This window comes from Ovis canadensis, chromosome 26, assembly GCF_042477335.2.
Source record: "Ovis canadensis isolate MfBH-ARS-UI-01 breed Bighorn chromosome 26, ARS-UI_OviCan_v2, whole genome shotgun sequence".
NCBI classification, from domain to species: Eukaryota; Metazoa; Chordata; class Mammalia; order Artiodactyla; family Bovidae; genus Ovis; species Ovis canadensis.
The window spans coordinates 18,832,809-18,845,878 of NC_091270.1; the positions used below are offsets into that span (position 1 = coordinate 18,832,809).

The 13,070-nt window shown below is 39.5% G+C and overlaps 1 protein-coding gene across 1 annotated transcript in view; it reads right to left on the reverse strand.

Moving 5' to 3' along the window:
* CSMD1 (CUB and Sushi multiple domains 1) overlaps positions 1-13,070 on the reverse strand; it is a 2,061,903-nt gene that overhangs the window by 308,254 nt on the left and 1,740,579 nt on the right. The window contains exons 24-25 of the mRNA XM_069573063.1: positions 10,988-11,179; positions 9,946-10,072 (exon numbers count right to left, since the gene is read on the reverse strand). Of these exons, the coding sequence (XP_069429164.1) occupies positions 9,946-10,072; positions 10,988-11,179 (319 nt within the window). The remainder of the gene's footprint in view (positions 1-9,945; positions 10,073-10,987; positions 11,180-13,070) is intronic.

The window sequence follows — 13,070 nt, forward strand, 5'->3', positions numbered from 1 at the left end:
GAAAGTGAGCCATGATGACAAAGCTGGGATCAGAGACTCAAACGCCAGCTTCATCTGTGCTGATCATAACGTGCACGTGAGTCATCGGGCCAAACCTGTAGGGGACCAGACACCAAGTCCGGAGGGTGTTTCTGTCTTTTTAAGGAGCTTACACCTGCCAATTAGCCAAGGCGTGCCTGAGAGCAGGAGGGGGCGAAGGGTGGATTTAGGGGGCTGGGCAGCGAGAAGGTTAGAGTAAGAGCAGAGTAACGCCCGTGAAGTAGGAACCAGGTGTCACGGATAGAAAAGACACAAACAAGGAGAGAGCTGACATGCAGCTGATTGGCTCACATGCAGCTGATTTTTTTTTTTTCCTCACAGCCTATTATGAAGAGAGATATCAATAGATTAATACCTTTTTTTTTTCCCCCAGTTGGGAGAATATTGGAGATCAGGGAGTGAAAAATAAGGAAGAGCAAACATATTATTATTGAAAATAAAAACCTCCACCATTTGGAGGAAGACGAGCATTAACAAAGATCAGGAGTAAAGAGACTTGGAAGAAATGATGATAGTTATCCTGAAGGTGTGCCTGCAGGGTGTCTGTGAGGCATTGGTCTCTGGAACAGCAGCCATGCCAATCCCCCACTCCTCAATTAACTATTTCTCCTAAACCCCATTCACATGTGATTAGAATTTCACTTCCAGAGGTAATCACTTTTCAGTTCTTCCTACACTTTCATTTTCATTGGCCAGTTCCCTTTCTGATGATTCATTTTTGTAGTGTCAAGTGGGATCATCACTAGGAGGCAAAGAAGAAACCCAAGGACATGCTTTGCTGTCTGTGTTTGAACTAAGTGCAGATGCCTGGTGAGCGATCCTGCACTGGAAGGTACATGACATATCAGGTGTGTCTGTGGTCTATGCTGAGACTGAAGGGCAAAGAGGAAATCTGTGCTTCATGAATCCCTTCATGGCACATCTGCAAAGGTAACTAAGTGGGAATGAACCCTGTTGCTGCGGCACTGGTGTAGTTTCATGAAGCAAGGTGACTAAAATTGCTTGTATCAGGATCTTGCACCTGTGAGGGGTGCCTGCAGGCTTCTGCCCCCCACCCCCTGCAGGTGGCTGGTCTGGTTCCCTAAACCCTGTAGCTGCTTCCCTGGCTCTAGCTAAGGAGTGCTGGGGTCCAGCCTCACACACGGGGCAGAATTTTTAGTGCTACTGCTCTCTTTTCTTTGGAGGGCTGGAATTCTCTTGACTGCTTATTTCCTCACGTTATCCACAAAAATAAATGGGATATCCCACTATGGTCCTAAAAGAAAAGGGGCATTTGAGATGTTTTGATTCCTGTCCCCGAGCCTGTCGGTCATGTCATCAAAAAACCTGTGACTCACATTCCTGGCACATTTACCACAGCTTGACCTCAAACTCAGAGAAAAATGTCCAGTTAAACGGAATCATTTTCTGAGTCTGTGTCTCACAGGGATCTTGAAAGTTGGTCAAAATTAATTTAAAATTATCCTAGATCTGCAGACCAGATCTTCCCCCTAATGTCTATATAGCCCAGCACAGCCAGGACCACAATCCACATTGCACTTTCTTTAAAAGTTTGCACAGGAGCAGTTTTGACACTCTTAATGCATGTTGAGTGGTAGTGGTTTAGTTGCTAAGTCATGTCTGACTCTTGTGACGCCATGGACTGCAAGCCCACCAGGCTCCTCTGTCCATGGGATTCTCCAGGCAAGAACATTGGAGTGGGTTACCATTTCCCTTCTTCCAGGGGATCTTCCCGACCCAGGGAATGGACCTGGGCCTCCCGCATTGGAGCTTTCCTGGTGGCTCAGCTGGTAAAGAATGTATGTTTGATAGGCCATTAATGTTTTCAATACTACATGAGCTGTTTCTAATAGAATCCCCTGATGCTGGGAAAGATGGAAGACAACAGAAGGGGGCAGTAGAGGATGAGATGGTTAGATAGCATCACAAATTCAATGGACATGAATTTGAGCAAACTCAGGGAGATAGCGAAGGATACAGGAGCCTGTTGTGCTGTAGTTCATGGGGTCACAAAGAGTAGGACATGACTTAGTGACTGAACAACAACAGTGATAACAACAACCACGTGTCCAAATGCAATTTTGTAAGAAAGAACAGAAATATTCTCAAAGTGAATTTTCCAGACAATTAGACTTGTGAAAAAGCAATTAAAGCCAAGGAACAATATAGACATATGATTATGCAAAACACTATCTTGAAGCTGTTTGCGGGATGTGTTTACAATGCTGCTACCTTTACTGTATAAATGTCAGCTGTGCTCAGAATGAAATGTACTGGGTCTCAGACACATATTTACACAACTCTTCAAGTGGCTAAATTTACTGCAGTGTCTTATGATTAGACTTTTAATTAAATTTAGTTCTAGAAACTGCTTTATAGGATGCATGTGAAAATTATAAACGTCTTTTAGACCTAAGTGCCCTATAACAATAACTATTTTCGTGTCTTCTATTATCTTGAACAAAAAGTGATACATCAGAAACCACTCTGGTCCTCAAAAAATAAAAACAAATACAGTAATAATTGGCATGAAATGTTGAAACCAAGCCTTTCATAATTTCTGAGATTTTGTTGCTTATTTATTCTTTAAGACTGAGAAATATTGACATTTAACAAACCATAATAGAATGTATGGTAAGGCATTCCATTCATATTAAGAATTTTTAATACATAAATTAATCCCTGGATTCATATCTACATGACTGACATATTCCTCACTTTCAAGCAAACAGTTGAGATAATATTGTCTCTGACCAATGAAATAAATAAGATTCAGTAAGCTAGACAAAAAATATCCAAGCTGAGACCAAGCTCTAATTTTTCTTGGTGTCAGTACCATTTTAGATCTAAAATTATATATTATGTACTTTTAAGTATGTTATTTTCCAGACTGCCATACTAAGAGCAGTACATAATTTCTTAATGAACCAAAATCACTGAAACATTTTGGGATAAAGTTGTATATTGACAGAGTAAATGAATTATAAGAGCTGATGTTTGCTTCCTAACTTCCTTATTAGGAAGGATTTTATGCCTTAAATAAAAAGATTTATTTACAAACTGAGTAGCTTAAAAGATATGCACAAGAAGAAAAAATTCCCCAAACAACAAATTGGTATAGGTAGCATTTTTGTTTTCCTAGAACATTAATGGTTAAATGACAAAGTCAGTTCATGATTAAAAAAAAAGTTGTATATTTTTTATTACTTAGTCTTATTCTTTATTAATTTCTTATATCTTTTCTTATTAAAATGTTAATGAAGTATTAGCTTCACCTGCAGAGTGTCTGTCACTTGCTTTGCATTTAGGGGAACAAGTGCTCTTTTCTGGTTCTTGGGAAACAAATCACAGGAGGATGTTTAAGAAGTAGAATGTATACAAAACAAGAACCCTGTATATGCTGTCTACAAGAGATTCACCTCAAACCTAGGGACCCATATAGACTGAAAGTGAAGGGCTGGAAAAAGATATTTCATGCAAATGGAGACCAAAAGAAAGCAGGAGAAGCGATACTCATGGCAGATAAAATAGACCGAAATAAAGGCCATGAAAAGAGACAAAGAAGGACACTACATAATGATCAAAGGATCAATCCAAGAAGATATAACAATTATATATGTACCCACCATAGAAGCACCACAACAAGGCAAATGCGAACAAGTATGAAAGGGGAAATTAATGGTAATGCAATAATAGTTGGAGACTTTAATAGCCCACTCACACCTATGGATAGGAAATTAGCAAGGAAACACAAACTTTAAATGATACAATGGACCAGTTAGACCTAATTGATATCTATAGTACTTTTCACCCCAAACAATAAATTTCACCATTTTCTCAAGTGCACACAGAACCTTCTCCATAAATTTAGCCTTGGTAAATTAAAAAAAAATTGAAATCATCTCAAGCATCTTTTTCTGATCACAGTGCAATAAGATTAGGTGTCAACTACAAGAAAAAAACTATTAAGGCAAAACTAATACAATATTGTAAAGTGATTAACCTCCAATTAAAATAAATAAATTTATATTTTAAAACACTATTAAAAAACCAAACATATGAAAGTTAAAAAATACACTTCTGAATAACCAACAAATCACAGAAGAAATCAAAAAAGAAATCAAAATATGCATAGAAATGAATGAAAATGAAAACACAACAACCCCAAACCTATGGGATTCAGTAAAAGCAGTGCTAAGGGGAAGGTTCATAGCAATACAGGCATACTTCAAGAAACAGGAGAGAAATCAAATAAATAAACTAACTCTACACCTAAAACAACCCCAGGGAGAAAAGGAAGAAATAGTAATATAGAAATAAAGGAAGAAATAAAGAACCCCAGGGTTAGTAGAAGTAAAGAAATCACAAAAATTAGGGCAGAAATAAATGCAAAAGAACCAAAAGAGACCATAGCAAAAATCAACAAAGCTAAAAGCTAGTTCTTTGAGAAGATTAAATAATATAGACAAACCATTAGCCAGACTCATCAAGAAACAAAGGGAGAAGAATCAAATCAACAACATTAGAAATTAAAACAGAGAAATCACAACAGACAATACAAAAATACAAAGGATCATAAAAGACTACTATCAGCAATTATATGCCAATAAAATGGACAACTTGGAAGAAATGGACAAATCCTTAGAAAAGTACAACTTTCTAAAACTAAACCAGGAAGAAATAGAAAATCTTAACAGACCCATCACAAGCACACAAATTGAAAGCATAATAAAAAATCTTCCAACAAACAAAAGCCCAGGAAAAGATGGCTTCACAGCTGAATTCTACCAAAAATTTAGAGAAGAGCTAACGCCTATCCTACTCCAACTCTTCCAGAAAAGTGCAGAGTAAGATAAACTTCCAAACTCATTCTATTAAGCCACCATCACACTAATACCAAAACCAGACAAAGATTCCACAAAAAAAGAAAACTACAGGCCAATATCACTGATGAACATAGGTGCAATGAACAAATATCCTTAACAAAATTCTAGCAAACAGAATCCAACAACATATTAAAAAGATCATACATCATGGCCAAGTGGGCTTTAATCCCAGGGAAACAAGTATTCTTCACTATTTGCAAATCAATCAATGTGATACACCACATTAACAAATTAAAGGATAAAAACCATATGATTATCTCAATCAATGCAGAGAAAGCCTCTGACAAAATTCAACATCTGTTTATAATAAAAACCCTCCAGAAAGCAGGAATAGAAGGAACATACCTCAACATAATAAAAGCCATATATGATAAACCCACAACAAACATTATCCTCAATGGTGAAAAATTGAAAGCATTTCCTCTAAGATCATTAACAAGACAAGGATGCTCACTCTCACCAGTACTATTCAATATAGTTTTGGAAGTTTTGGCCACAGCAATCAGAGAAGAAAAAGAAATAAAAGGAATCCAGACTGGAAGAGTAAAACTCTCACTGTTTACAGATGACATGATCCTCTACACAGAGAATCCTAAAGATTCCACCAGAAAATTACTAATCAATGAATACAGTAAAGTTGCAGGATATAAAATTAACACCCAGAAATCCCTTGCATTCCTATATGCTAACAATGAGAAAACAGAAAGAGAAATCAGAGGGATGGGATGGGGAGGGAGGTGGAAGGGGGGTTCACGATGGGGAACACGTGTACACCCATGGCGGATTCAGTGTTGATGTATGGCAAAATCAATACAATATTGTAAAGTTATTAGCCTCCAATTAAAATAAATAAATTTATATTAAAAAAGGAAGCAATTCCATTCACCATTGCAATGAAAAGAATAAAATACTTAGGAATAAATCTAGTGAAAGAAACAAAAGACATGTATACAAAACTATAATACACTGATGAAAGAAATCAAAGATGACACAAATAGATGGGAAAATATACCATGTTCATGGATCAGAAGAATCAATATAGTGAAAATGAGTATACTATCCAAAGCAATCTATAGATTCAATGCAATCCCTATCAAGCCACCAATGATATTTTTCAGAGAAATGGAAAAATAATTTCATAATTTTGTATGGAATTACAAAAACCCCTCAAATAGCCAAAGCAGTCTTGAGAAAGAAGAATGGAACTGGAGGAATCCATCAATCAATATACTACAAAGCAACAGTCATCAAGACAGTATGGTACTGGCACAAAGACAGAAACAAAGATCAATGGAACAAAATAGAAAGCCCAGAGATAAAGCCACACACCTATGGACACCTCATCTTCGACAAAGGAGGCAAGAATATACAATGGAGAAAAGACAATCTCTTTAACAAGTGGTGCTGGGAAAACTGGTCAACCACTTGTAAAAGAATGAGACTAGAACACTTTCTAATACCATACACAAAAATAAACTGAAAATGGATTAAAGATCTAAACATAAGACCAGAAACTATAAAACTCCTAGAGGAAAACATAGGCAATACTCTCTGACATAAATCACAGCAGGATTCTCTATGACCCACTTCCCAGAGTAATGGAAATAAAAGCAAAAATAAACAAATGGGACCTAATTAAACTTTAAAGCTTTTGCACAATGAAGAAAACTATAAGAAAAGTGAAAAGACAGCATTCAGAATGGAGAAAATAATAGCAAATGAAGCAAATGACAAAGAATTAATCTCAAAAATATACAAGCAATACCTGCAGCTCAATTCCAGAACAATAAGTGACTCAATCAAAAAATGGGCCAAAGAGCTAAACAGACATTTCTCCAAAGAAGACATACAGATGGCTAACAAACACATGAAAAGATGCTCAACATCACTCATTATCAGAGAAATGTAAATGAAAACCACAATGAAGTACCATCTCATGCCAGTCAGAATGGCTGCTATCAAAATGTCTACAAACAATAAGTGCTGGAGAGGTTGTGGAGAAAAGGGAACCCTCTTACACTGTTGGTGGGAATGCAAACTGGTACAGCCACTATGGAGAACACTGTGGAGATTCCTTAAAATCCCTTAGATTCCTTCTAAATCCCTTCCACCCAGTAATCCCACTGCTGGGCATACACACTGAGGAAACCAGAACTGAAAGAGACACATGTACCCCAATGTTCATCGCAGCACTGTTTACAATAGCCAGGACATGGAAGCAACCTAGATGTCCATTGGCAGATGAATGGAAAAGAAAGTGGTGGTACATATACACAATGGAATATTACTCAGATGTTAAAAAGAATGCATTTGAATCAGTTCTAATAAGGTGGATGAAACTGGAGCCTGTTATACAGACCAAATTAAGTCAGAAAGGAAAACACCAATACAGTATATTAATGCAGATATATGGAATTTAGAAAGATCGTAATGATGACCCTATATCCAAGACAGCAAAAGAGACAGATGTAAAGAACAGACTATGGGACTCTGTGGGAGAAGGCGAGGGTGGGATGCTTTGAGAGAATAGCACTGAAACATGTATATTATCATATATGAAATAGATCACCAGTCCAGGTTCAATGTATGATATAGGGTGCTCAGGGCTGGTGCACTGGGATGACCCAGAGAGATGGGATGGGGAGGGAGGAGGGAGGGAGGGTCAGAATGGGGAACACATGTACACCCATGGCTGATTCATGTGAATGTATGGCAAAAATCACCACAATATTATAAAGTAATTAGCCTCCAATTAAAATAAAAATAAATAAATTTTAAAAAAGAAGTAGAACATTTTGAAATCTGCCTGAGGAAAGATATCCTGTTTATATAAAGTCATTTCATGACTCACAGATGGTTCCTAGAGTTTTTCACAATCAAAGTCAGTGTAATAGCTTTTATATCATTTAGATCAAGCATTCAGGAATTTAAAGTTAAGAAGTAATACTTAATTCTATATAGTTAACTGGTAAGTAACTGCTGATTTTTATGAAGAATGTTGTTGTTGGGTTGCTGAGTTGTGTCCAACTCTTTGCAGCCCCATGGATTGTAGCCTGTCAGCTCCTCTATCCATGAAATTTCCCAGGCATAAATATTGAATGGGTTGCCATTTCCTCTTCCAGGGGATCTTCCTAACTCAGGGACTGAACCTGAGTCTCCTACATTGGCAGGCTGATAGATTGTTTACCACTGAGCCATCTGCAGAGCCCTTTATGAAGAATATAGACTCAGATTCTTTTATTCAAACATGCCCTATTTGTGCCTCAACAGATGGTACAATTACCTAATTAATCATTTTTCTTAACTAAGGACACTTAAATTTGTAAATGAATTATTTAAATGAGTTACTTTTGCAACATTTACATTATATAAATTCCTTCTCTTGTTCCACGTACATGATTAGGATATTTATTTTGGAGGGTTTGAAAGTGGTAATAGTTTGCTCCATGTGAGTTTAACTCACTTCCAAGATGTTGATGTGACCAAATGTCACGAAAGTCTGGTGAATTTCAGGGAGGATAGAGGCCATCAGAGAGAAACAGAGTGTCACTGAATGGGATGAGCAGGCCCCCTCATTTCTGAGCATCCCATCTCATTAAAGTTGCAGGAGGATATGATTACTAAGTTTGCTGGGCAAACCATTTGTGATTAAGGACAAAATTCACTAGTTCCTGAATATTTTCATATATCCACTTGCCCCAGAAAGACGTTTCTGCTTTGCACATGTCTCTTTCAGATTTTTCTCATATTTAAAGGAGCTGATGCCCAGATTCTTTTAAACTCTGATTGGTATAATAACACAGAAAGCAGGAAGAGGATTGGAGGGAGTGGTTAAGACTGTCTCAGGGGTATTTTTTTGTTTGTTTGTTTGTTTTTCCTTCTCCTTTTTTATAGGTGTTTATTTGTGGCTGCTGCTGGGTCTTTGTTGCTGTGGGACGTTTCTCTCTGGTTGCACAGAGCGGGGGCTACTCTCTAGCTGTGGTGCTCAGGCTTGTCACTGTGGTAGCCTCCTGTTGCTCAGCAGGGGCTCTAAATCACAGGCTCAGTAGCTGTGGCACACAGGCCTAGGAGCTCTGAGGCAGGTGGACTCTTCCCAGATCAGGGGTCAAACCCATGACTCTCATTGGCAGGTGGATTCTTTACCACTGAGCCACCAGGGAAGTCTGAACAGAGTTGTTGTTGTTGTTTTTTAATTAACATTCAAAAGAATGAAAGAGGAGAGGTAGTGGGAGAAAAAGGGGACTTTAAGAGCTATGACTACAGAATGCATGTTCTCAACGTGTTCTTCAGTTAAAGAACAACTTAGTTTTAACTGAAATGTCCTCTTGCTTTACATACTGTACTGTGGTTTTGACATACCCTTTTGGCACCCGGAGGATTTACTTTCAAAAATTACTTTTCATTGGTTTACTTGTTAATTTAAAATTAGCATCATTTAGGACTATTCTTTTACCATTAAGGGTGGAATATATTTCTTCAAATATTTTCTTTCCCCCGAGATGTGTTTTGGCAAATGGGACACCAGCAAATGTGATGCAAACAGAAGCTTGAGTAGCCTCCATGTTTTGCTTCTAGGAAAATTCCATCATCACTGGTTTCCTAAGGGAACAGACCCTGATGCAGAGAGACTCCCACGTTTAATCATTCAGCTAAGGCCCCCACACCTGCATGAGGCCCACTCACCCCCACTAACCAGAACTGCCCAGCAACTCAGAAAGTCATGAGCACATAAGTCATTGTTTCCAGCAACCAAGTTTTGGGGGCCCACTTGTTATGCAGCCAAAGCTAGCTGATGTACTTCATTTCTTTTTATCTTTACTACAGATGCCTTAACACATGTTTTCAAAGGAATACCAAAGTGAGGATGCAAGACAATGAAAAATTTGGCCATGTGTTTACATTTTTTCCTTTGACTCAGAAACTTAAATCATCGATAATAAGAGATGTACTACTATCTTCACTACAAGAATAGGAGACTTGCTTCTATTCTCAAATCACTGAAACCCAATAAAACAAGTACCTGATGGTCTTCCCCGGGTCTGCCTCTACCACCCAGGTGCAGTGGAGGTTGTTGTCGTAGGGAGCAGGGTATCCAGGAGACAGAATGCGTCCTGAAGTGGCAGCATGGATCCGCCCCCCACATTCCGCTGCAATGGATTCAAAAAAATGGATGTTTACTCCAGGCCTTACAGGCTTCACTTTAACTACCTTGAAAAGCCCAAACCACCACATTCATGTTGTATACACAGGAAAACAATCATAGCATCTTGCTGTCCCTGTTACTGCTTTTCTAAATTTACTTGTTCCCCAGTCAGTCTCCTCTGTGCAAAGTCAAGAGAGTGAAACAGTGAAATGCCATGTTATAAATCTAGTGATATTTCTGTGTACAGAAGAAGTATCTAATAATAATTCTGTATACCCACTCCAGTGTTCGTGCCTGGAGAATCCCAGAGACGGTGGAGCCTGGTGGGCTGCCGTCTATGGGGTCGCACAGAGTCGGACACGACTGAAGCGACTTAGCAGCAGCAGCAGCAGCAGCAGCAGCATATAGAAGAAGTAATAATACCTCTCCATATAATTCTATATATGCTTCCATATATGCTAATACTACTTCTTCTATATATAGTAACTAATAATACTTCTACACTTCTCAATAAAACAGTACTAGGAGATATGTTTTTCCTACCTACAGACACACATACACACACATACATTCACAATATTGTCTTTGCTGTTTAGTCACTCAGGCTCAGCTGTGTCCCACTTTTTGCGACCCATGGACTGTAGCCCACCAGACTCCTCTGTCCATGAGATTCAAGAATACTGGAGTGAGTTGCCATGCCCTCCTCCAGGGGATCTTCCCGAGCCAGGGACTGAACCTGGGTCTCCTACGTGGGCAGGGAGATGGGTTCTGTATCACTGAGCCACTAGGAAAGCCTCTAGCAAATATTAGGATTAAACCCACACTGGAGAAAGAGCAATAGAAGTCTCCCAGCTCTGGGAGAATCAAGTCAGAGGACCCTGGGCTTTCTGCCCCCAGAGCACGCTTGCAGGCAACTCACCTACACAGGAAGGCAGTGGCCTGTCCCACACTCTTCGGTCTCCACTCAGACAGGTCAGAGTGCCCCCGCCATGCATAGCGTAGCCCGGGTTACAGCTGTACAGGACGACCGTGTCGGTGAAATGGCCTTCATCCCGGATCCTGTAGCCATAGTTAGGGGTCCCCGGGTCCTCACATTTCACTAGGTCAAAACCTGTGAGCAAGGAGGGGAGGGATGAGTAGAAAGAAGTCACTGTGGCATCTGTATTGGCATTCAAACACCGATGAAACAGCCTGGGTTGTTAAATGTCCTTTGACGTGTAGAAAGAAAAAGAAGACTCTGAATTTAAAAACACGGAAGTGCATGTGGGTCTTGATTAGGTTTATGTTAACCACTGGTTTGTTTCTTGGGGTTTGACCACTTTATTTGTTCCTGTCTATTAATATACTTATGACTGAAGCCCAGCAGGACAGTATGGTCCTTCCCCCACCACCCCTTCTCCCACCCCTCAGCCCATCTCCTCCACCTGCCTTTTGTCTGTAGAAAAAATTTAGTCAAATAATAAGCTTAATCAGAGAAGTGAGAAAGCACTCAAACAGAACAAAATAATAATAGTTTAGCCATTAAACAAGGTCAAGGATGTTCAGTTTCTCCTCAAGGGCTGCAGACAATTTTCTAAGCTATATCCTGAGAGCTGTCTTATAGATACTGAAACCCCCACCAGCTGGAAGAAGTTAACTACACGACGCCCAGACGGTAGCCATGACATAAGGTGTCACAAGTCCTAGAACTGGTCTCAAAGAAATGCTAACAAATCAGCCCTGGAACTGAAGACTAACTGTACTCACAGCAGTCAAGAAGACAATGATCAGCCCACTGATGACCAGTTTCAAGATGACTGTCAGAGCCGACTGTGCTGTTTGTGCAGGTAGCGCCCCCTCCATCTATAAAAGCTCCTGCCTGCTGAGTGTGGGGGGGAGGTGGGGGGGTTGCGTGGTGGAGAGGGCATGGAATCAGCTTTTGAACATGAGCCCACCTTCCATCCTGGTTGCCACTCTCTAAAATGACTTTCATTTTCACCAATCTTGCCTCTAGAGTATTAGCTTCAAAGCAACAAGCAGCTAGACCCCACTTTCAGTAACACAAGGAGAGTCTTTATTCCAAAGAGCTCCAGGCTGCATCATCTGACTCACACATCCAGTCAGCATCTAGATTCTCCAGTGAGTTCATGTAAGCTTTTCCTGTCTCCACACCTCCTTTTGTCATACTTGGGGCCTTCCGGGAGGGCCACCTTCACTACGTCCAGGCGCTTATTGTCTGTGTTCACTCAAGCCCCTGCCTCCAGGCCCACTTCCTGTAAAATGCCCAGATCTCAAGCTTGGAAATTTCCATGTCCTTCCTGCTCACAGAGCTGGGCTCTGTCCCACCTAGGGCCAGGGTGAGGTTCCTGAGCTGCTCTGTGTATAGCACAAACTCCAGAATGAATCATCATAATGACTTCATCAAACTAAGCTCTGAGACTCCAAGAAAGAGATGACAGAAGTGAAGATTTAGCCTCTGTGGTACCAAGAGCTGTATATTGCTTTCATGTGAAGCAATAACTTAAATCCATCTGTGAAGAGAGTAACAAATCTCTCTTCCCATATCATGATGTAAATTTTGACCATTTAAAAAAGTAGAGCTGGAAACTCGAAGGAATACATGGGTTGTTTTCATCTATTTCCACCTAACTTTGATGTCTTCCTTTTCATGAAAATAATAAAAAAAATAAAATAAAATGAATTTGTGAGTTTTGCCAAGTCTTTCTGTCAAATTTGCATTCTGAATGCTTTTCCATTGAGGAAGATACATCTTTAAATTCACATGATCATTTATCCTCAGAATCTCTACATAATCCAGATGGAGTTCTGCAGGTGTGTACACGGGAGGGAAACCAGTACACATTTGATAATTTACACGTAGTGGCCAAGAAGAGTTTCCTGAAATACTTTTTCTATAAAATTTCAGTCTTTACTTATTGTGCCTTTATGAAAACTGTTTATCTATTTAAGAAATGCAAATAGCTGTAACTCAAGATGCCCAGAAGGACAGTGTATCTATTTCA